The sequence below is a fragment of the Anser brachyrhynchus genome, assembly GCF_964034855.1.
Source record: "Anser brachyrhynchus genome assembly, chromosome: 1".
In the NCBI taxonomy this organism is placed as follows: Eukaryota; Metazoa; Chordata; class Aves; order Anseriformes; family Anatidae; genus Anser; species Anser brachyrhynchus.
The window spans coordinates 14,465,918-14,491,743 of NC_137694.1; the positions used below are offsets into that span (position 1 = coordinate 14,465,918).

The following is a 25,826-nucleotide window of genomic DNA, read 5'->3' on the forward strand; positions in this document are numbered from 1 at the left end:
CAATCATTACTGTGTTAGGATTCTTCTGACAACAGCATTTTCCCTCAGGTCTGCAATTTGTCTAAATGCCTTCTAGTCACATTTTCAAATACTATTATTTTTTCCACTCAAGAAAAAAAAACCTGATCCAACCTTGTAGAATGACAAACTAAATTCCAGTCTTAAGATAAAACAGTTTTCTATTCATCCAAACTGAGTAAAGCATATGTTACCTTCTAAGGACTAACAGAATGACTCAAAAATCATGCATGCAGTCTGACATCTGCCTCCCATAGGAGATTAAGCTACACTACGTACCCAAAAGGATTAAATTGGGTCACAATTATTAAATCCATGTTATAATCTTAAACTCCAGGTTAGAGTATCTCCTTTGCCTTACTAATTATTATTATTCAGTGTTCTAAGGAGCTTTATGTTTTTACTTGTTACAAATTTCCCAGTTAAAAATCCCTACGGCAGAAATATTTTTAAACAGAGGTATTTTGACAGGATATTCGCAGGATGTTTTTCAGTATGTTCTGTCAATGTTTTTATATCGTGCTCATCACCAAAGTATCTATATAAGCAGCTTTTCCAAATATTCTTGCAAGATTTTCGTATTTCTTAGCCAGTAGATAGTTTTACTGGATTTTTTTGTATGGAATTCTCTACTGTAAAGAGGATGTCTCAGAAAACAAGATGGGACTTGTTTCACCTTTTCTGGACTCAATCAGTTCTAATAAAAAGCTCCTTCAAAAAAGTAACGTGCCATCCTGAGCACAAACGGAGCCAAAACCCTCTCCGCTTCAGCAGCAAGTTCCTCCAGCCCTCTCGCCCCAGCAGGACACGGGGCCACGTTGATGATCTTACCTGAAACACAACTCATCAGGGTGGTTAAACAGCAGTCTGTCAAACGTCAGTCAAGCATGTCCCTTGTTGTTTACACGAGAGGAACCAAGGAGAAAGGGAGAGAAACATGAGGCGTTTTTACACAGAGAAGGAATGAGGGCCAAGGACGAGGTGTCCAGAGCAGCCATGAGAAGGCCCAAAGGCCTGACACAGGCCCCACACATCCAGTCACACCCAAACCCTCCAGGGTTTTCCTACACTTCCTCAACCGTACAGCTAACGTACAAATGATCCTGTCCGTGCCCATGTCAACTGCATAGACTAGATTCTGGGAGCCGCTGGCACCACCATGTGAAATATTGAGGCTTTGCCTCAGAGCAACCTTCACAGCATTACAACAAACCTTGAAATTCCATATCCGAAGACTTGGGCATCCTTCAGCACATGCTTTCCAGCTAATCTCTCGTACAAAAGGCAACTGGTGGCCAATACAAACAAATACTATTTTCAATCATTAATTGCCAGTGCCCTGGCTTTACACAGCTGCATGAGAAGACACAAGGAAGTTTTTCTTTTTTTCTCCCTACACTCTGAATGGATATAGCAGTAACACAAGCAGATATTTATTTGAAGTGTTGCAAATACACCCTTAACCAGGTTAGTCTGGCCATCAGCCAAAATCTTCAAGTTCTTCTATGTACGCTTTCTTTACTGCGAGGAACAGAAACAACTTCAAATGTCTGTCTTTCTAAAGTCTGAATGAAGTTACAGCATGCATCTCGATTATCTATCACTGTATATTATAAATAGAAGAACGTGCTACATTCAAAAATAGAAAAAAAATGGGTTGTTTTCAATTAAGGGAGTGCTGTGAAAGCCTTCTAGTCCTGAATTACTTCCAACAGGAATATTTTTAATCTTATACATAAAACATGCAACACAAACATACAAGTACATGCCAAAGTAGCCCCTTGCTTTCCGTTTGCTCTGTTCTTTGGAGAAACAGGATGTTGATTTAAAAACAACACGCCACGTTATACATTTGCAACAACAAATGATCGGAAGGGAGTCTGCAGAAATACCTACAAACTTTCACTGCAAGATTTGAGAAAAGGACTAAGTAGAAGAAATGAAAAAATCTTATCAGAAAAAAATTTTGGCAGCTAGACACAAAATATTTACGTAGGAAAGAAAGGAGTTCAAAGTAACCACAATAATGGAGGAATTTACAGAAAGCAGAGAGGTCTGTCCAGACATGAGATCTGATCTTGCAATCAGTAAGGCAATTTACACCTCCACTGCTTTTTTTTTTTCCCCTCCCCAAGTCTCATCTAAATCATATCCTAATCAGCTACTGCTTATGAAAAATCCAGTGCATGCTTTGCTGGCCTGCAAGTTAGCTCTACGTTTTTTCTTCTTACACCCTCTCCCCTCCTCCATCTGACTTCCCCATCACTTATTGAGCAATCACATGAGACACCTGGCAATGCCTTGTCTAAAAGCTGGCTACAAATAGTTTCTTTGGCACTGAAGACACGATGATGTAGGTGGTAAGTCATCACCATCCACTCCGCAACCGTGTGGTGACACCCCCCAGTAGCTAATCATGCCGGCCTTCATCATCTTCCATCTCCTACGTGGCACGAAGCGGGTTTTGTTGAGTGATGCCACTAAAAGCGTAGGACCACGTCAGTCAGCCTCCTCCTGTCTTCTGACCCTACCAGCTCCTCTCAGCACCGGCGGCTAGCAGCTACTGAGTCAGCAATGCTGTCACTTGTCCAGGCACACCCAGCCTCTTCTCCAAACCATCACGTTGGAGCTTTCAGTCTCCATTCGGTCCTCTGCTGCACAGGTAGGCAGAGCGAAACGCCTTGATTTCACCATTGGCCTCCAAAAATCAAGATTTTTAACAACATAGTCCTAATTTTGGCAGCTGGTAGAGCACCACTTGAAACAATGCACAATGTTGAACAGACTGCCATCACAGTCAGTTACATCCTTCACAAAACAAACAAACAAAAAAACCCTACTGGAACTAAAGGAAACTTTGTTTAAAAACTAGACTAACACAGAGTTCTAAAGAGCTCAAAAAGAAAAAGAAAACAGGAAGAAAAAGCAGATTTGCAGGTAATCCTCTACCTATTACATTAGGTATCATTGAGGGTTCAGAGAAAACTCAGAAAAAAAGTGTCCTCTGATACTATACTTCCAGTTTTCTTTTATTAGGAACAAGCAACAATGTTAAATAAAATTAAGACCTCATGAAAAAGCATTGAAAGTTAAATCATCTAAATTCTCTTCCAGTTTCACTATCCTATTTACCATTCCCTAAAGTATCCAAGCTTACAGTCATAGAAGATGCAAGCTTGAAAAATCAGACAATTCAAGTTACAACAGGACTGGCAAGTCTAGCCTAGACAAAGCCTACCGATGATCATCCTGGCTCCCCTTGCTGCAAAGGAAACACACTTAAAAGATTTTACGTATTTGCAAATACAACTACTATTTCTCCCTGTTTAAAGGAAATTTTAAATATAGATTTTTTTAAATATAGATTTATATAATCATTATTTGCTCCTAGTGTTTAAAACCTGTAATGAGATATTTTTTATATATGCATGAAATGGGGAAAAAAAAAGAAGTAATAAGCATTATCAGAAAGAACCAACCCTTACAAGCCAATTTTAAACAACATTATCTTGTTAAGTCATAAGAGTCAACAATTTACTTTCAAATATTAATTAAAAGCTAGATTATGAAAAAGACGAGAGAGAGTACTGAGACTATTGGGAGACAGGGAGCAAAATAAAATCAGCAGAAATTACTCAGTGCAGAGAAAAATCAACCAGGAGAAAAACAGCAAAAATTCTGGGAGAGGACAAGAGAAGAATATTGAGGAGAAAAGGTATGTTGCCAAGGCAAAGAGAGAGCTGAAGATAGTAGGCAAAGAAGGATATAAAAGCTCAGGAGAGTGTAGGAAGAAAAGCAAACTAAAAAAAGACAAGGACTAAGCCTTGCAAGGGAAGACATTGAATGTAGCAAATGTGCTCAACTTAACGTAGCCAACGTGTGCTTGATTTGGAGAAGACAGACAAGAGCACTCTAAGTATTTGAAGGAAGATTAACTTGTGCTCTGTCTGCAAGATACATAGGAATACGTACCGGAAATACAACATCCTTCCTTTCCTTCCAAAACAGGGACCTGACTGCTCCCCCAGCCACTGCATTGCTCCTCCTCCAACAAGCAGCCAAGCGAGGACAACAGCAAGAAAGGGCCGGTCTGTGAGTTGTAGGCAGCACCTTACACTTAACACCACATTCTGGATATTCTTATATACTGGAAAATGTGATATCTTGTACTCTTAAAAAGTGAGAGAACCTGTTGCATCTGCTTTTTTACATTAGAAATTCAGCTTTTACCTATAAAAAATTGTAAACAAGGCAGTAGAAGGACATCACAAAGAGCAAAATAACGAGCTCAAAAATAGGACTTTTCAGATATTTGTGTAATTTTGCTGTTATTTTTCATGCTTGTTTTACTACAAGGCTAGTGAGAAGAATTTGCTTATTAAAAACAAAAAAAAAATGCAACACCTCCAATTGCTATGCTAAAGTTGGAAAAACTCCCAATCGACATGAGTCACCAAATCACCTCCAACAAGAACAAAAAGGCAGCAAGACTTAACATTGCCCTGGTCTATTTTCACTTAGAAATATAAACAGGAAAAGCGACAGAGAGAAAACATTCAGCCCTGTTTTACCCCCCAGGAAACGAAGTCCTTACCTTCTTCCTTTGCTAATTGGCTCAAGAATGCATTTCAGATGACTAGATGAAGACAAGGATCAAGATCCAGAAGAAATACGCAAGAAAGCGTAGACTAAGTTATTCTGCATTACACGTAGCTATGCCCAAATGTCCTTTCAGAAATCTAGCTGGAATGGTTTCAAAAGCTACCAAACCCAGCAATTCGTTGTGCCCTCTACCAGAATTACTGACCTCCAAAGAACATAAAAATAGTCTGCCTGATTACTGAGCAAAGGCGGCTCACAAAAAGCCAGCTGACCCTGAGGCACATGGCCCAACCTGACTGCTCTGTTATAGCAAAACAGAGAGCTCAGATAGTAATAACTCAAATTGCGCTCATTATACATATCAAAGCTCATCTGACCATGCCAGAGTTCTACTTAAAGCTGCTCTACTAATAGAGAAATAAGTCTAAGGCTCTGTCTACAGGGAACTCTGGCCACTAGGGCATCTGTAGCGTATAAATCCCTAGAGCAGTATGGAGATATATTAAGGATATAAGCATTATTTTTAAAAGGAGAGGGAATTGCCTTCCTATGGTAACTTGGTCCGCTGACTGAAAAGGCATGATGACAATTTTAGATCACTTTTAGACTGCGTAAACGAGGTGAAATGAATTCTGCCATTTAGTTTCTACCTGACTTACTGTAGGCTCCTTTTGCCACAGACAGGGAAAGGAGACGTTCAGGACAGAGTTCATCTCATCTAGTTGGTTAACCTAATTCCAAACGAGATGAATCACCCAAGTGCCACTTTCTCTCCACCAGTAAGTCTGGATACCCAGATCAGACACACACACCATAGACATCCACACCAGGTCAAACGAATCCTATCTTTATTGCAGGGTTTCAGGCAGCTGTATCAAGGCTTACAATCTTCACCTATTTAGGTAACAATTCCTGTAATGATTTAACCTGGGATGAAAATATCATTTAATGTCACTCTTCCTTGTATGTTGATTATATCACCTCACTTTCCTTCCTTAAAGTAGGAAACAGGGAAGGCTATGGGTTTGATTTCTTTTTTTGTCTGTTTTACTGTGAAGTCACTTAGGTGCTCAAAATTTTCCTAAAATTGTTATTATTCATTGCAATACATGTATGATGAACGTTAGTAACAGGTACCTGTACTAATATAACTACACTAATACCTAAATCCCCCTCCATAGAGGCAAGCCTCAAATCATATTTATTCTTCCTTGGAAAAAGAAAAGAACCTGGATAGGACAAAGCTCAAAGAAACTCTGAAAAAAAAACACTACAAATCAGGGAGGGTACCAGAAGAGATTGGTAAGCACTTATAAAGACAAAAAAAATACTGAAAGAAGAACACATGTCAGCTGAAAAAATAGTTACTAACAATCCAGACAGGGAAACAAGCACAAACAGAAACTTCAGCTCTATTTCCTTCATTCATTCTCATTAGATTCCCAGTTTTGAAAAGCACCAGAGATGGGGAATCTCTGTTCCACCAAACTGCTTGCAATCGCAGAGTACCAGGCAGGTGTGAGACTCTTGGGCATTCCAAGGTTACAAATATACAAAGTGCAACATACTTTAAAGTTTGACCTTTCTGTATTAGCCTTGACCATCTGGCCCTGCTTGCAGAGTTTCAGGGTGCAAGCAAGGCAGGCAGAGCATACCTTGGCCTTTATCAATCACTTTGTTTCAAAGTCCTGCAATATTGGTGAGTTTTCTGTACCATCTTAGAATTACATTTTAGTTCTTAAGGCCTCTCCTCAAGCAAGAGCTTTTAGATAAAACTGTGTTTTCAATACTGCCCGTCACGCTTCCCATTAGTGTGCTTTTATAAAGGCCTCTCCTCCTTGCCATTGTGCTTGGAGCACTCACCAAAACCAAATACTCTCAGTCACTGCTAATTTAACAAACCTGGCCTTAACCGGGGTTTGAAAGTTTGCAGCCAAGATTTGGTCCTCTTTGTCAGTTAAGAATCTTTTGGCTAGGCTAAAATTGACACAATTACGAGACTAAAATGATGCACTGGCCACAAAAGAATAGATAAACCCTGCATATCGTTACCTGCTAACAAATTCCTAAACAAGCCTGTGATATGCATATATTATTTACATGCTGTGCTATTAGTCAGCCCGCTGGCAGGCCTTCACCAGCCTTTCCTTACTCAATTTTAAGTACGTTCTTAAATCACGTCAAGGCTTTTAAAATTTTATTTTTTTTTGCCTTGTTCTCAGACCATTTTCGTATACTAAACAAATCATCTGTATGTTTTAAGCTACTTATTACCCTCTTCTGAGATCCCTTCAGAGAAAATGTGTTTTGGACTACTGGTTGCCCTTATACTGTGCAGGAACACAATTAATACAAGAATTTTAAAACGATGTTTTCCTTCCTCAAAGATGGCACAGATTATGTAGTGACAGCAGTATGAAATTAGAGAGGCACTTCAGCCAAAATCTGAATAGATGAACACTGGAGATGAAGATCAAGCCTACAGTAGAAGTCTGAAGATAAATCATAAATATGGATTGAAAACAAAGCAAATATTATCTATTCAGATGGCAACTTATCAAGCTGAGCTCATTTTCTCAAATAGCTTTGTTACACTGCAGCATTGTCAGGATGGCTCAAAGAACAGCGACCTTCTGCTGTAATTGAAAAACCATATATAAACTGTTATGTAGTGACTAGGAAAAGAAGCACGGTAAATAGCTGTGCCTTCCATTTTAAAACACAAAGCTATATACCCTGCGGTTACCTGAACAGGTTGTTTCTTATTAAGTATTTTCCACAAAAATTCAATTCCTGTGACCCTACCGGTCAGCTCGGTGTTTTCCAAGCTCCAGGACCTGACAGCAGGCTTCATCACAAGTTTCTGACACTGAGACAAGGATCCCTTTAGCTTTTCTGTACCAGCAGAGCTAAACCAGCTCTCTGAATGAGTAAGAGATTTACCACTGACAGAAGTTCTGCCCCGTAAGACACATTTTGACGAAGTAAACGTTAAACTCTCAATGAAAACTTTCAGGAGTACGGTGGAGTGGAGAACTGGCCCCTGCTTAACACTAAATCCCTTTGGTAATCCTTCTTGTTTAACATTTTGCTTTCATGTTTTAAAAAAATCATTAATTACCTTTTTTCCATTGGCATTTCTCAAGGCAGAGTGATTATAACACTGCCTTTTGTATCTTTGTAGGAAAAACATTATAAAACCCTTGTCACTGATGGTGCTGTTGAAGCACAGCCTTCCTCTCATCTGTACAGAGACAGCTGTACTATATGCAATTCCTCAAAAAACTACTCTCATGCCCTGTAAGGATCAGGATACATTTGTTTTATTGTCAAAGTATTGGAGCAAAAGCTCATTCAAAACACAAAATGTATTTTTCCAGCGCTGTGGAGAGTGCCAACTGTCAGGGAGAGCCCAAGATGACAATTCTCCCTTTTTGAGGATTGTTATATTGTCTTTCCATTAAAATCACTTAGGTTCTCTCTTTCGCGTGTCTGTAAAGGCACCAAAAATACCTACAAAGAAACGCTAGGTTAAGGATGCTGTACATACACACAGCGTTAGGGTATTCCAGCTGTTTTAAGCTGCACTTTCATGTTAAGCCCTTATCTTTTCCTCCTTCAGCATTATAGGCACGGAGCGTTTCTGACAGACCTCAAAGCCTCCTTCAGAGTCCAGTTTTCCATATTTTAAGCTCTAACACCGCCATCAGGTGCAGACTTCACAGCCATTGCTGAGACTCCCCCATACACCAGCCAGAACATCTTACATAATAACGAAGTATTCTCGCACCGTGTTTACATTACATTAGCCTCCGTTAGGGTTAGAACATACTGTTCCATATAAAAACACCACGACAAGACTGCTTCCCTGAAGAGTTTACAGTCTAAGAATGCAAGGAATACACCGGGGGGAGAGAAGGCAGGCATGGGGAGATAAAAGCACTTATAAATGCATCTACACACGCAGTGTTTATTATTAGAGTAATGCAATTGCCAACCATATCCATCATCCCCTCAACTCCTCGTGGGTATGAGAGCAGAAAGGGCTAAGAAGGTTGAAAAAGTGCAGCAGCTAAAATGTTAGTCTTGGAGGGTATTTTTAGGAAAAGGAACATCATGGGAGGAAGAATAGAGCATTTATAGGAGATAAGGAACGAGTGGGCAAGGCTTACACTTTGACAGATACGAAGAGACAGACGAGCAGGGAGATTTGCACATGAAGGAGGGACACGGTGGGCAGGTGCAGATAAGGAAAAAAAGAGCTGGACCAGCGTAACAGGGAATGTTGATGAAGAAATTTTAAAAGGATGATTTGGTCAAAATAAGAAATAGAATACATTTCGTATGCGCCTTGGAAGGGCTAGAAGGGATGATCCTGTAGTAATCACATTGGTGGATGAGGCAGGCATACACATTTTCCCTCTCTCAATTTGTATCTTCCCGCTTGAGAAGCCACCTAGAATGTAAATATGTATTATTGCTCCCAGCCTCAATTAAGATTCTCTCCTGCATTTCATAACTTAAGTGATAGCCATAACATCAAGCACTCTTTAAAAAAAAAAAAAAGCTAGGGTTTTCATGACTCCATACTAACTCCACATAAAACAAGCTGATAGTCTAACACGACTTCATTTGCAAGATGTTATCTTTAGCAGCACAGTGTTCGTTAACATAATGGACTAATAGCATGCAAAACACAGAATCCTGAAGAAGGGCTTGGTAATCTCCTTGCAGTGATGCCTCACAGGACAAATGACCATGTCTTTAAAAATTACTCTGCAACCAAATATTTTAAAATACCTTCCTCTTAAGTGTTGCATGACCTAATTAGGATAACAAAACTACACCTTTCTCAACTAAATCTATATTTCTTCTAAATCTCAGCTGAATTTTGTATTTACTGAGTTATATGCTTAGTAGTAAGGTTACTAACAATACCTTGGTAATACTGTTTACCTTAAAAACACTGGTGCACACATTCGATGTTATCTGTATCTGCTTTTTGCCTTTAAGTATGCAGCAATATAGAGACTGCTGCAGTATCTTTATCTGCTTGTGTCTTTCTAGATTCACACATTTCTGCTCCAGGAAATCAGTAACTGCACAGTGTTACCAACTGATAGCAATTATCAGCAATGTCACACGATCAGTCAACATTTCCTTTCTACAGTTGACCCCAAACCTCAAAAGATACTCAACTAACCCTCAAAAAGAGGGCCAGGGTCTCTTTGCTCAATTCTTTGATGACACTAGAGAAATGAAAGTAGCCTTCACCCACTACAGCTTTCACTCTAAATCTTCTCTCAACATCCAGTATTATAACAAACTCCTCCACCTAAGAGAAGAGGGCTCTAAGCACCACTTACTTCAAGGACAGAACTTAGCATACAGAATTTCTAACTGCGTGTGGCCTGCTGATTCATGCGAGACAAAGGTTAAACAACAGCTTTTTATGTATATAAAATTCATTAAGCATATACCTAATGATTTTCTATAAACAAATACCAGCTAATAACCAACAGAGACCAAAAGCTCTTTGTCTATCAATTGCTTCTCTTCTCATTCTCAAAAAGAAAGCCCTATTTTAAGTCAAATTATTTTAATTGAAGTGTAACGATCTCACTGCATTATCACTATTGTAATCACTACCTGCTCGTTGAGGAGAGTCTCTGAAGAGTTCAAATGGCAATAATCATCAACACACTTACACTCGGCTCCAGCTCTCCTTAGCATCAGGACGACAGTGCAATTTCCTTGCTTTTCTAGCATCAAGGCAATCAATTAAATAAATTCCATGAAACTAAATCTAGAAGTGAGAAAAATAACATAGAAGGGAATTATTTAAACTATCGAGTTTTAAGCGTGACTGTCACTGATTTCCAAGTTTTATGGACATCTGTACTCCAGGCAGGATTTATTTCAGAAAGTTTAGGTAGACTCTGTTGGCTTTATCTTCATGTGCAGTCTGGATGTAAGCCTGAATTGTAGAATGTCTTACTTACCCCTTTGGTGATTAATGTGGTACATTTAAATTACGTCCTTTTACATACAGAGAAGGTAACTAAAAAGGCAGAAATATAACTTCTGGCACCTAATGGGACAAAGTTTAATATGATAATGCTTATTTGTAGGATAATAACGCAGAGATACACCAAAGGGCATTAATTTTCAAAGCAATACCTATTGCAATTACTTAACAGTATGTGGACTGCTGTACTTTTATTCATTACAACCAAAGTATACAATAACATAGAATTACTTATAATTCTCTTCTAAGAAGAGACGTCACAACCGATCATCAGACTCGGGTTTGTGCTTGAGCTATTTTTCCACATGGGAAAGACAGATCTCAAAATTCAGAGCCCTTGTTACTGATGAGGGAATTCATGAGCCTGAGGAACGTCCAGACAGGGCCTCCAGAGCCCTCGGCTTGAAATTACTTTCTAGGAGGAGGCAAATGAAAGAATATAAAACCTACGAAGAGGGTAATTTATGAGAATACAAAGTATTTTTCTCTGTTGGAGAGCTGGCAGATGGTGAGCTACCACAATGTTCAGTATTATTTACAGAAAACAATTACGGAGCTTATGATCTAAAAGATAAGTCGCTACATCAGGTATAAACTTCTGCAAAAGGAAATGCACGTACAGGGGAAAGAACAACAAAAAACGGCATCACCCTCAAAGCAAAAAAAAGAACACACATACAATACACAATGCAATAAGCTTAAAATGCCTTTTAAGTGGCAACGTTTTATTTTATTATTTTTTAAAAAAAGATGACAACACAGGTTTTGAAGGAGCTAGGAACTAGCCTCCTAGGCAAGACACTGAGTCTCTAACGTTCCCAGGCCAAATCACTGTGACTGCGCCGAGGATGTGCCGAGTCTAAAATCATTCTGCAGATCCCATTTATTAGCGTCATGGTGTGAACGATTTAGAATATAACTTCAAATAGGATGAAGAATTTCTAGCAGTGCATGTGGCCATGTGACTTTGAACTGCAAACTACTGATGCAGATAGAGCTTTTTTTTTTTTTTTGGCCTTTGCAGACTAAGCTGCTATAAAACCTACCAGAATCATCTGCTGAAGCAATTTCAGGTGCATGTGTTAACACCATACAGTCCTTGCACAACTGAGTCTGCCTTGCAGCACCTGTGGCCACTGTTCTGAAAGCTGAAGTCAGCTTGTCCTGACAGCAGGAAAAATCTTTCAGATCAAAACTTGGAAGCAATGAGGCTCAAAACAGATTTATTTCTCTTAAAAGAGAAATGGTAAAAACCAAATACTCCCTGAACTTTAAACGTCTCAAGAACGTTTACAGGACTTTATCTTTCCCTTTGCTGATAGGCTTTCAGTTAACTAATCATTTCCTTACAGAAGCACTGGAAAAGCCTGTTTTCATTTATGATATAATTGGGCTGCAGGTTTACAACTATACTGTTAAGATAAGGATATTGCATTATAGATAACTTCTAACATCTGCAGTCACCTCTAATACGAGTATCAAGCAAGAAAAACAGGCAAATAATTTCTAAAACAGGAATACAAAAGATTTCTAAGTCCACAAATGAGTCCAAAACCAGCCTACTTTTAGAAATTCTAAACTCTAAATAATTAGAATTCTAAATATTCTAATTAATATTAATCTAATTAATAATTCTAATAATTCTAAATAATTAGAAATTATTTAGAAATACATCACTCAAAGGGATAAAAAAGTATTTTTCCTGTTTAAAACATCATGAGTGTTAAGTCCACCCTCCTCATTTTTCATCTGGTTTAGATCTGACAAGTAATTCCTGCTCTGACAGAGAATCTCACTGTACAAATACTCTGACTGGCCAACATGGCCTTTAATTTTCATTTCATAATTTAATCACTGCAAATTAGATGCACAAAAATGAAGAATTTGTTCCGTGAGCCCCACCAGCTGATGTCTGAGATGGGAACAAAAGGTCCCCTTTGTCTACCAAAAAGATGCTTTCCTAGGCGACCTTTGACATGCCACTTAAATAGGAAAGAGGAGCCTAAAGCTTTCCATAAGATGAAGTTATATCCCCATTTGCTCAGTCAGGATGCGACCTTTGCTGAAGGCTTTGAATTTACCTAGCATAAGTTATTACCAAAAATGGTTTGTTCCATTTAGAATATCCATGTGCTACAAGTAACAGAAAAAATGAGCAACCTGAAATGTCCAAAACAAAATTAAATGTAGGTCTCATGCAAAATAAGTCTGATTTACTGATGCCTTTAAAATAGTGACTCAAGAACACTTGATTCAAATATATGCGTTACTGTAAGTACCTAAAAATCAGTACAATAACATTTCGATTCCAAGTCTAATCATACTCATCTTCTCGTACTGGATTTATTAAATTATCAAAGGTCTTGATTTCAGTTCATCACCAGCAGCATCATAATCAAATAACGAAGGAAATTCAGAAGTAGACTCGTGCTGGAATAATCCACTGTGACTTAATAGTTTAATTATGCATGCTTCAGCCCACGATAAGCTACTGTAAGGTTTTTCTTTACAAGTCTGAGATATTTTTCCCCATCATTGCCTAAATAAGTAGCTAAGTATTCCTAGTTGCTTTGTTTTTATATCTTCATGGAAGTGTTCACAAATAATATGAATAAAAGCCCTAATGTCTGTTTTAAGACTTCATTCCCCAAACCTGACCCAGAAAAATTTAATATGCCATTTCTTATTATTGCTTTTTAAAAATAATTCCCAAGCAGCCTTCTCAGTGATCTAATTTATTTAAATTAAAATTAGCTTTCTCTCCCTGGTCTGCTGATATTAAAAATAAGCTGTGTCCCATTGTACTCTTTGGTGTTTTCCTATGATATGGCAAGGCTGTCGCTTTGACTGCTCTGCTCACAGGACTGAGGTAGGACCCTCTGAACCCCTTATACTTTTTGCCTCAGTGCAAGTGCAAAACAGCGCATCTAAGGCAATGGCATCATCCTAATGGTAGTCAAAAACTGAGATAATACAGGATTAGCTTCACTTGCCCTCTTCTTTTTATGGACTGTTAAATAATACCACACAAGCTAAAAAACAGCCTGAAATTGATACCCGTGGTTACCTCTTGAAAGTGATAACCCCGGCGGGTCAAGAAGCATGTGGAGCAGACGTGAAACACCTGTAAAGCCAAAGCCATGCTCCTGATACCAAAAATAAGCCAAAAATAAGGCAGCATAGGAACGACTAATACTTGCTTTACATTTTAGTCATGTAAGACAGTGGTGAGAGCTTCCTTCAGCTTTTCCTTCCGCAGCCCTCCCACTATAGCCCGGCGGTGAGTCACAACTGCAGCTCCCTCTCGACGGAAGTTCCACATTTGAAGAAAGCTCGAGCATCTTTTCCAAAGCCATGCATCTCGAGTGCAGCATGAGAACGATCGTCGCAGCAGCGCAGTTGCCTTTCGAGTGCCAGGCAAGCCTACAGCACGGTCAGGTCAAAGCCATACTGCAAGCAGACAGCAAAAGTCCAGGTCAAAATTTCATCGAGCAGGAATACTTCTACAAGCAGATCTTCTGTTGTTGATGAAAACCAGCTCTTCTCCAGGGTTTTGTAGAAGTTCAATTCAAATTATCCATAATAAGATTGAATATTATGGATATATTACCAAAAAATGCTTCCGTTTATGGAATAGCATTCCATAATGCCTACATTTATGGCTGTATCTCAGGTCTAACAAGTCAATCCTAATTTTAGCAAGTCTTGCAGCCCAACAGAGCCACCACTTCAATTCCCATTAGGTTTAGAACTGAATAAAAAAGCCTGAGAATTTCTCCAGACAGCACTAACTGAGGTCACATCAGCCAAGCACAAAGCACTTCTCCTAGACAAAAACCTGGGCACCGCCATCTTCACGCTTAAATGAAAATGACGGCCACAAAAGTCTCAAATTCTAAGGAAACTCAGCCAAGTAGTCACACCACATGTTTACACCATGAAATAGCTTCCACACCTCCTCAATAAAACAAAAATAAATAAATACCAGATCTATGAAGAGCACTGCAATACAGGGAAATTGATCTTCCTAAACTTGATCTTCCTACAAAACACAATTCCACCACTTTCCTCATTCACTCTGAAGAATAAGGAAGCACAATGTCCTACGTACAAAGCCCACTGTCAGCAGGCAGGAAAAGTGATGATAATGTCAGTCAGGAGTACTTCTTTCTTAATCACAATTCTGTTTGTTATTTTTTTTTATTTTTTAGGATAATTTTTTATTTAACCATGCCCATCATTAAAAATAAGGAAACAAATACCCATTTCCCTTTCCTTCCCACATCACTTTTCACAGTTAGGAAGTATTTATTAAGGCAACGTAATCAGTTTCAATTAAATTTGACAACTCTTAAGATTTCACATATGTTCACAAAATAAATTGATATGCAAATGGGTAGAAATACTCACGCAAAGAAGCAATTGCAAGAAAGCTGTCATCGAAGAGAATTTCTTAATTTCTTAATTCTCTTTTCCTAGGGTTTAAACCTTTTTTCCTCACTGCCCTCTTCCTCCGGTCACTGCAGCCTGCCCCAGTACCTGACACCACAGCCTCGGCACCCAGCCCAAGGCTCCCCCAGCGCAGCCAGCATCTCCCACGCCTTTGTCATCCATGTTTGGCTCAGACTCGTATCTCCTTCTGATTTGGTTTAAGGCCTCACGGGCAAAAATTAAATAAGTAAAATTAAGAAATTCACTTGCAATGCCTGGTTAGGTTCCTGGAAGGTCTTGAGGCTACTGAAAAAACAAGAGAGCTAAGTAGCACCTTTTTTGGCAACACTTGCAGTATTTGGTGGCTATCAAGGAGATGAGTTTCATTAGTTGATATAGTTTAAAGCAAATTAGAACAGTATTTTCCACTCTTCAAGCGGGAAAAACACTGCTGGTTCCAAAATCATGGCAGTTGCAAAGACTGCCACATTTTTATTATTCTCCACATGATCTTAATAACAAGCGACTAAATACCTATTTCCACAAAGCATTTTAAAAGGGAACATTTTAATTTCTCTCTCTTTTTTTTTTTTTTTTTTTACTGATCATGGAATACAAACAGAAGTAGGAAAAAGTCAACACAAGCTTCCAGTTGAGAGGTAACACAAAATGATGGGCAGTGCCACGCTTCTTCCCACAGGATTCCCAGACACTTGTGGGAAGCTTAAACACCAACCAATTCATGATTTTAAAAAATGCACTAAAGAGTAACATACAAAAAAGTTTTCGGGCGGGAGGAACTGACTCTTCTTCACCATTTGAATTTGTCGATATGCTCAACTTATTCATAGCACAGGTAACTGGCTGTCTCAACAGTTAAAGTTTCATTTTTAACCCTGTAGACATTGTCTATCATTTATATAGCCCCTTAGCCTCAAACTTCGATCACATCTGATGGAGTAGTCACCTTTTGTTGCAATAGAAACGAGTGAAATTCAATGCTTACTCTGTAAACACAAACACACACTTGAACACAAATGGAAAGAGGTTTGAATTTAATGGGAGCACCCAGATTTTGTAGTGTATGACTCAGTTATCTTTCAAAACAACATTTCGGGCCTAGGCTACTTGGCTAATTTCCCTATTAAAATCTGAGACAATAGAAACATACAAGAAAAAACTGTAATACAATAGAAAGACTATTTTTCTTTGTGTTCAGTACTTACTAAATGAGTCATATAATTCCCTGCAGCCAAACTGCACTGCATTTGCTGTTCTTTTACAAAGGAAAAGCGAGTAAGGAAAATAGCTCTACTACACACAAAGGAATGTTTTTGTACTGCAGCTACCAAAAATATAGTCCAGCTTTGTTGATCCTGTTTCTCAAAAGCATGCAGTACTGAAGAAGAGCTGAAATCCATACAGGTCATGACGGACTGAAGATTTTGGAGCCGAGACTCCTGTCATCCCTCCGAGTTTCTCAGACCACCACCAGCACTTACTGTAAACTCCTTGCTTCCCGTAGTTCTGCAACTCCCTGCAAATCATTTTTCACAGTCTGTCAGATCGCACTGAAGGAACCACGGGAACATACTGATTCATTCACAAGGACTTTTTATTTTCCAGGGTTTACAAACACATACTGGTTGCACTTCCTGAAGACAAAAAGTAAGTTACAGGAAGAAGCTGTTAACTATTCTAAGCACTCCTGGTTAGAGACAGCGCATATTGAATGTTGAACCTCTCCTGCTGTAGGGGATTGCCTCCATGAGGTTTTCCCCTCTTCAGAAACCCCCAGTTCCCTTACCATAAAAGCAGCCTGCAGCCCCTGCTCCCCAGGCTGCACTGCTAGTAGACGCTAAACCGGGTACTGTTCTTCTGGAGCAGTGGGAGCCAGAAACCCAGGGCACATCCAACAGAACTCATTATGTTCTCAAGAAACAGAAGGGAAAATAAACTTGCTATTTTCATGGAAAAAGATATTAAACGTGGCCAGCCTACAGGCTTTAAACTGCAAAGTACTGGAAAAAAATAATTAAATCAGATAAAATGGAAGAAGCTAACAGAGCTAGTGTTTGCAGGACGTGAGGCAGACAAGTAAATAGACATCCTACAAAACCTCCCACTTTCTGATGTGCTTTGGACAAAAACACAGGGGTATCCACAGAGCACCAATCCTGACAGGATACTTCCTGAGGCTGGCAGTTTAAGCAGTCTGTCTGTGGCTGGTTTTTTTTTTGTTTTTTTTTGTTTTTTTTTGTTTTTTGTCTGGTTGGGTTTGTTTTGCTTTTACCTATAAGGATTCTCCTTTTCAAAGAAAAAAATGCTTTCACAGACAATTGTGACCAGGGACCTGTTTAGTGAATAACCCAGCTGAAGTCATTAACAGAAGACCTTACTTTTACAGGAACAAGGGCATTCAGGATTGAGCCTTAATGGGGTCCCTCAGAAGCAAATGAAAACTGAAGGACCATTTAAGCATCAGGAAAAAAAAAAAGAACAAGCAAACCACGTTTAGTCTGTGGTCATATCTTTCTATAGTGTTGCATACACAGCTGGGCAGCAACTGCCTGAAGAGGTAAGGGGAAAAACAGCAAGGTACAAATTACAGAAAAGCGTTAAAGGAGAAGCATTTGGACAGGCTCAAACACAGTAAGCCCGTGGTAATGCAGCCACCGTGATATTCATAGCACGAACCTTCCAGTGCTCCGGAAGATAGATGCACACAAAGCACAGCATTCAGAACAGGAATGCCATGAGGGCATGGACACACGCTGTGCAAAGTACGTGCTGCACCTGGAAGAAAAGCCGTTAAGCAGAAATGACACAGCATTATTTTTGGCTACAATACACCCTGAGAAAAAGGACACCTTTTACAGACATTCATAGAGAAGAAATACCACCAGAACTCAAAACTGGCACAATGACTGAAACTACATCTAAGTTTCTGCCTTGCACTAACATCTCAAACCATCTCAGACATACGCAGATACATCACTTGTAGGAAAACACAACAGTGAATACAAGGAAGAGAAAAACAAAGACAGCATTGGACTCTGGGTCAGCACAGGACTAAAACCCTTAACAGCATTTCCCAACACATTTTGGCTCATGCCCCCACCTAAGTGAATTTTCATGTTCACATTCCCTGCTCGATTACCCTAGATACAGAATTGATGTGGCTCTACTGCTCCTTATGCCCAAGACAGCCCACACCCATGAAGTATTTTCTGCACGTCCTCTGAGGGTTTCATATATAAATTATGATTTAGTAAACAATAAACACTCTAAACAGCAGTGGACTCTACAGAAGTAGATTTTACTACAGAATAAAGTTTTGGAAATATCCCCTCCTGTTCCAGTAGTGCTTAAACATCTATGGTAATATTGCAAGGTTAAACTACCTACATGTACAGAGGTAAGTGCATGCACGGAATCAAGCTACATTGACAGTAACACCATGTATGATATAATCACTTATTAAAAAAAACATGAAGGAGTTGAAGTTAATCAAACCTGTAAAAATGATAACAGGGAAAAAAAGCGTGATGTATACTTGCCTAAACCTCACGTACCTAAACATTGGAACTTATGGGAACACTACCACTTATTTTAAGAAGCAGCACTCAATTTCTCCAACAAGCAATTTATGGTAGAGTCAACTGGACACAGCATCAAAGTAGGCATTTCCAGCAGCACTTGAAAAATAGTACTTCACGGGAATGCATCATCCATACCAGAAATACTTCTGCAGAAGGTTCACGACATAAGGACTGATAAGCAAAGTCACTGCAACACCCTAATACCCAGCAAACAGGGCAAAGTTTCTTCTGTGAAAAAAAATACACAGCAAGTCAAAATACAAATCACTCCAAGATAAGTTAGTTCCTCTGGCCACTGCCTGATAAAGTGATGATAAAACCTAACCAAATAAAGGCCAAGATTCAAAGCAAGAGAAAGCACTACCTTTTCAAAAATACCTGAGAACCGCAACAGGGCAAGCAACTTACCCATTGGTGATAGCACAAGCATTTGGAATAAATCCCAAAGAAATAGAGATACCATGAAGAGGGACAGGCTATCACACAAGTTAAATGTAAACAAGAGAACAGCATCCTACATAGCTGCTGGAAAACTCCACGTGGAATGGTACAGGCAGAACGGAGCAGGCAGGTAGGAGGGCAGCAGAATGGCACTCAAGTGGAAATGTCACTGTCTGCACATCAGCAATTTTACTACATGCAGTCCCAAAGTAACAACCCAAGCAGGACTGTGATATAAACTTACACAGCTACCACACAGGAACGTTAACAACAGCATCTTCAATAAATGTGCTAAATATACATACCTAAATAAAGGGACGAGATACCCCTGATAAGACAGGTCCTATGACATAAGGATATGGTTTCTGTATGCGTGATGCTGTGCAGAAAGAGACTGCATTTGCAAGCTGTGCACTGACAAGCCTCTTGAGTCTTTATCTCACATAAAAAACCATACTATGTTACAGATCCAGTAGCACCTAAACCAAAGATATTATCAGCACATCCACTAACAAGTGCCTATTTATACCAGACACATTCGATATTTGGTAAGTTCATCCACAGCCAGTCAGTAAATCCATACTCATTTTACACCGACTAGTTTCAAATCAGCATTACAATCACAGCAGTAACAACTTATTTTTCAAGTAGCACTGACAACGCCAATAAATTCTAACTGTCAGGCTAAAATAAGTTGCATCAGAAAGTAGTCTGGTAGTAACTCCATTTTTCAAATGTGCAATATGTATTGCAAACATGAAAGTGAAAACAATGCTTCCTCTGCAGCCAAGCAACTCCACAGAACTGTTCTCCATCAAGTCTCACCCAGGCCAGTTTGTGCAGAACAGCTCCTTTCTAGATCAGGACTATTTTACATGCAAGAAAGTTTAATCTTTTCACTTGAATGAAACCTACTGCTTGGTGTTCTATTTTTGATGAAAACTTTAATTGCACTTTTTGGAATCTTTTAAATTGATATTGCCACCTAGTGGTTTGTTTCAACAGTACTGAATAATCACAAAAGCCAGCATGAAAACATCTACATATAGAGCAAGCTTGTGAAAACCAATCAAGTATTTTTTTTTCCCCAGTATAGAAAAATCTAATATTCCTCTCTATCCAAAACAAAGGAAATGGACAAGGACTACTTATATAATTAAGCCTAAGATAGTAAATTCTTCTTAAAATAAAATTATTTCCATGGGCAGAATAAGACATCATCAAATAATTTGGTTTACATTATGTAATAACCCAATGTTCAGCAATTTCCCAAACCCGTTCCAAACACATGATTTCAAGGAAAAAATACAGTTACTACATCTATTTTTAGAAGTTATTCCTTTCAATTTCTTGAATACAAAAAAGAGAACAGGAACATATTTCCCATCGATCCTGTCTTCGGTTTACTATAGATCTTCCTGCTGTAACAGCAAAGCTAAGTACCCTAAATGTAGGAAATAAAATGCAGAACAAGCCCTGTTGTATCTAATATAAGAGAAAACTACTTACAAAACATTTCTGATAGCAAGTTTGGCTTAGTAGTTAAAGAAAAAAGAAGTTTCTAGTATTTATGCAGCTTTTCCATTGCTATTTCATTCTGATCCAAACCAACATACACACATAAGAGAGTCCTACAGTTAGAGACAGCTCTGTTCTTTGGTCAGATTACATCCCCTTCAGTATCTATTGGAAACCCAGATGCTTATTATGCAGCACTAGGAACAGCTGATTGACAAGACCATATGTCACTTTAATCCCTTCTGCTCGTTTGTACTTATTTCTAGAGGCTAATAGACAAAAAAAAGTATGAATTACATTCCAATCAAAAATTTGCAATATTGTTTCCAAACTGTTTAGTGGTTGTTATTTTAGTATTCTTGCAAATAAAGCCAGCATACAGGAAAAAATAAATTATAATCATAGAATGGTTTAGGTTGGAAGGAACCTTAAAGATCACGCAGTTCCAACCCCCTCTGCCATGGGCAGGGACACCTCCCACCAGACCAGGTTGCTCAAAGCCCCATCCAACCTGTTCCACTGCCTTACCAGCCTCACAATAAAGGATTTCTTCCTTATATATAAGGAAGATATCCTTAGATATCTTCTATTCCCCCTTCTCCTATCCCTACACCCCCTGACAATGAGTCCCTCCCAGCTTTTTTAGGCACTGGAAGGCCACTGGAAGGTCTCTCCAGAGCCTTCTCCAGGCTGAACAACCCCAATTCTCTCAGCCTGTCTTTGCAGAAGAGGTGCTCCAGCTCTCTGATCATCCTCATGGCTCTCCTCTGGACTCATTCTAATACATCCATGTCCTTCTTGTGCTGGGGCCCCAGAGCTGAAAGCAGGGCTCCAGGTGGGGTCTCACAAGAGCAGAGGGGGACAATCACCTCCCTTCCCTGCTGGCCACGCTTCTGTTGATGCAGCCCAGGACACGGTTGGCTTTCTGGGCTGCAAGCGCACATTGCCGGCTCACGTTGAGCTTCTCATCAACCAACACCCCCAGGTCCTTCTCCTCAGGGCTGCTCTCAATCCATTCTCTACCCAGCCTGTGTTTGTGCTTGGGATTGCCCCGGCCCAGCTGCAGGACCTTGCATTTGGCCTTGTTGAACCTCATGACGTTCGCACAGGCCCACCTCTCAGGCCTGCCCAGGTCCCTCTGGATGGCATCCCTTCCCTCCTGCGTGTCGGCTGCACCACACAGCTTGGTGTCATCAGCAGACTTGGTGAGGGTGCACTCGATCCCACTGCCCATGCTGCTGACAAAGATGCTGAACAGCACCAGTCACAATACGGATCCATGAGAAATGCCACTCATCACTGATCTCCGCTTGGACATTGAGATATTGAATTTGAACAAACAATTATTTTTCAACCAATAGTTTGCTTTTAAAATCACTATTTTTTCCCCCATTTTTTTTAATCTTGTCACTTAAACAAGAGCCAAAAGGGCCAACTGTACCCTTGGGGGGCATCAGGCACAGCACTGCCAGCTGGGCGAGGGAAGGGATTGTCCTGCTCTGCAATGGTGAGGCCTCACCTCCAGTACTGTGTGCAGTTTGGGGTGCCACAGTGTAAGGACATAAAACTGTTAGAGAGTGTCCAAGGGAGGGCTACAAAGATGGTGAAGGGCCTAGATGGAAGGATGTATGAGGATGGCTGAGGTCCCTTGGTTTGTTCAGCCCAGAGCAGAGCAGGCTGAGGGGAGGCCTCATGGCGGCCTGCAGCTCCCTCACGAGGGGAGCGGAGGGGCAGGCGCTGAGCTCTGCTCTCTGGGGACAGCGACAGGACCCGAGGGAACGGCATGGAGCTGGGACAGGGGAGGGTCAGGCTGGGGGTTAGGGAAAGGTTCTGCACCCAGAGGGTGGTCGGGCACTGGGACAGGCTGCCCAGGGCAGTGGGCACAGCACCGAGCTGCCGGAGTTCAAGGAGCGTTTGGACAGTGCTCTCAGACACATGGTCTGATTTTGGGGTGGTCCTGTGTGCAGCCAGAGGTTGGACTTAATGATCCTTGTGGGTACCAACTGGGATATTCTGTGATTCCATGATTAAAAGAGTATCAATGCCTATGTAATTCTCACACGTCTATCCAACCCTCCCCCCCCACACCTTTTCTTTCCTCCTCTAAATCATAATCACTAGTTCAAACATTTTAAAAACTGCATGGAATCGTCAGAGCTACTAAGTTTCTACAAGTTTTATGAAAAAGCAGGGAAGAAAAAAAATCCCCACCAGTACCTCACAGAGGGGAAGTCAGGGAGAGCCCAGCTTGTCCAGCTGCTGAGGGCCAGGCACTAGCTGGGCAAGCAGCCCACGTCAAACGCCAAGCCAGTCCCCACGAGCGCTGCTCTTCCTGCCCAGCTGGCACATCACACAGACTCAGGTCGTAGCTACAGGGGAAGCTCGGATCTTCATGCAGGTGGCCATCAACTTCAGCAAGGGTGGTTCAGGATTGCACTAGGTACGCTTAAGAGACAAGGAACACCCATGTTTATTGAAGAGGGCCCACTGAAGAAGAGGAGAGAGCAAAGGTATTAAGGTATGAGTGGGAATTATGGGAGGTATTATGGGAATTATTTTGGTAGGTATTATGGGAGGAGAACTGAACAGACCTGGGATTTGTGATGGTGAGTAGAGAGGCATAACCACAGCAAATGCAAAAGAGAGCCAAGGCTACTGTGGTGGAGAGATACACATGGTATGGGATGAAAGTGCATGTAGAACCAAAGCATTTCGTATAACTCCTCTAATCTGTGCAGCCCTCTGAAATGTGTGATAACACTTAATTATCCACTTCACAGTCACTGTCCTTCATCTGTATTACCTGCTTTAACCTTTAACTAATTGGTGTTATTACAGCATGTCTCATATATATCCTTTATATATATATTTGCACACATATATGGAATACAAAGACTAGAATTATTATACTTTTAATACATTTCATACAAAAACACTACTGATGTCATTGTCAGGAAAGAAAAAATAATTCTTTTTTTTCCCCCCTCAAACCTTGAATTGATATATAGACCAGATGTTTTAAGCAAAAATACTCTAAAATACTCGTAAGGTCTCTCCATTATTTCCTGGCATATTTTTTTAATCTACTTTAGAACACAGACAGTATTTCTATAACGGAGAAAGATCAGGCCTTGCAAACGCTTTCAAGCCTTTTCAACTATTTCAGATAAAATTTCTATTCAATATGCAATGCTACATAGCTTTGTCTATTTAAACATAAAAGCCTCTTGAGCTTCCTTTACGATGGCAGGCAAGAGTTCTTTTGAGAAGAAATAATTTTTCTAATGAAGTCTTGAATAAACATGTTAAACAAACAAAACCAAAAGCAGCTCTGCAAACCACCAACGTTAAGATGCTACTTTAACAAGATTTAGCCTTAGATCTTTACAGAGCCAATTTGCAAATGAGAACTTTCCCACTATCTACTACTGCAATTTCTAGCACTGAAATCATTTTTAAGATGTTAATGAAATTGTTAAAGGCCTATAGGCTTTCTGTAAATAAATAAAAAAAAAGTTTGTATTTGAATTTTAACTCAAAACAGGTCCCCTTAACATTTTTCAAATGCACAGAGAGAACCCCCTTCTCTGATACTGTTGCTGCTTATAGTAGGAGCGCTACTTGAAAATATTCCCTCAGACGTGCTGATCTAAGCACCATCTTTTGAATTCCAAGGACATCCATTCCCCTGGAAAAAGATCCAGGATGTCATTTTATTTAGGCATCACCAGATTAGCACGAAATTTATGCCTTGTCACTTCCTGGCTGCCTTTTGCAAGCTTTGAGATCACCTGAGCTGCAGCAAGGGTCAGAGCGTGGCAGCAGTTTTATGAATTCAGTAAATTTGCATTGAGGTTAGCTGAACAAAGAGCAGTGATTACTCCTCACTACAGACCACACAAAGCAAGCCAGCATAGCCCAGTAAACATGGTGCTGTCTTTGTACTGGGCCACTGGCTTTGAGTTCAGCTCCAAACGCAGGCATCAGGACTTACCAGGATTTGTCTGCACTTGCCTTGGCCTGCCTGGAGATTTGTTTTATTATTCAGCAGCAACGGTCTACTGATCAAATGACTTCTACCTGCTACATTTCAGCTGTAGCTTAGCCTTGTACAATCATGCAGTACAACAGTTATTGTTATATGTGTATCTGTAACTAACACAGCAATAAATAGCAGTTATTTTGTGTTAAATGAACTACTTAATATGCTGGAATAAAAGGCAGCATAAGGGGGTAAAGACATGGAACAACTGCAGAGGACCAGAAAGACACACGATGATGGAGGCCCAGAGCTACCAACAACTCACCTGCTGTACTACACACCACTATAGAGTAAATCTGGATGGATTAACATGGATTGTAACATTGATTTGCAAGACAGTGAAGAAAGACCAAATTGTAGAATGCATTGGCAAACACACAAAAATGACCCAAGTTGAGCGAAGAGGAAGAAACTACGAACATCAGCATCACCCTGACGATGCCAGTGGAGGGCTCAGGATGCTGGTGACTGGCCATATCCTTCCCTCCTGACAGATAAAGCCACCCACCTCGGAGGGGTGGGCAGAGAGAGAGCAGAGACTGCAAAGTTTGCACATTTACTATTTTGACTGTACACAAAACATACAAATTACTATCACTGTAATTTGACCACTAATAATTCTTTGATTGCACTTGTAAGTCTTTCACCAGACTGAGAACAAACTCCTGACCCCGCAAACAGTGATCATTCCTTCTGTTCATAATAAAATCCGAAGTGTAACAAATTCAAGCAACCCACTTGAAACCTGGATGCAACGAAGTGGTGAGAAGAGGCTCTCAGATTTGGAAGGCAAGGGGATATAGATGGATGCACTAGTAGCTATTTTCTCTGAGGAGACACACGTAGCTGCGTTTTTACAGTACCTCAGCAGCTGGTGGGTGAGGACCACACTGCAAACATGGGAGATGAACATGGAAGACGAACATGGAAAACCTTCAGGCTGAAAAGAACATGGCTGGCATATGGGAGCCCCAACTGGGTTTGCTCCCTCACAGACTCCATAAAGACTCCATAAAGACAAGATCGAGTTCAGAATAAAGTTCATTTACTCTCCCCTAAATAAGATGGACAATGTATTACTAGGAAAGGGGATAGCAAGCAATTTTGTTTATATACACACACACACAGGCATGCTCTCTTCACC

General features: G+C 40.1%; 1 protein-coding gene across 3 annotated transcripts in view; it reads right to left on the reverse strand.

Annotated features, from left to right (window-relative positions):
• SRPK2 (SRSF protein kinase 2) overlaps nucleotides 1-25,826 on the reverse strand; it is a 144,805-nt gene that overhangs the window by 102,069 nt on the left and 16,910 nt on the right. Inside the window, exon 1 of one of the 3 annotated variants that reach the window (XM_080575353.1) lies at nucleotides 13,854-13,879. The exons of the other annotated variants lie outside the window; for them this stretch is intronic. Within the exon in view, the coding sequence (XP_080431479.1) occupies nucleotides 13,854-13,864 (11 nt within the window). The 5' untranslated portion in view covers nucleotides 13,865-13,879. Of the gene's footprint in view, nucleotides 1-13,853; nucleotides 13,880-25,826 lie in introns of those variants that run through there. 3 annotated transcript variants of the gene reach the window in all.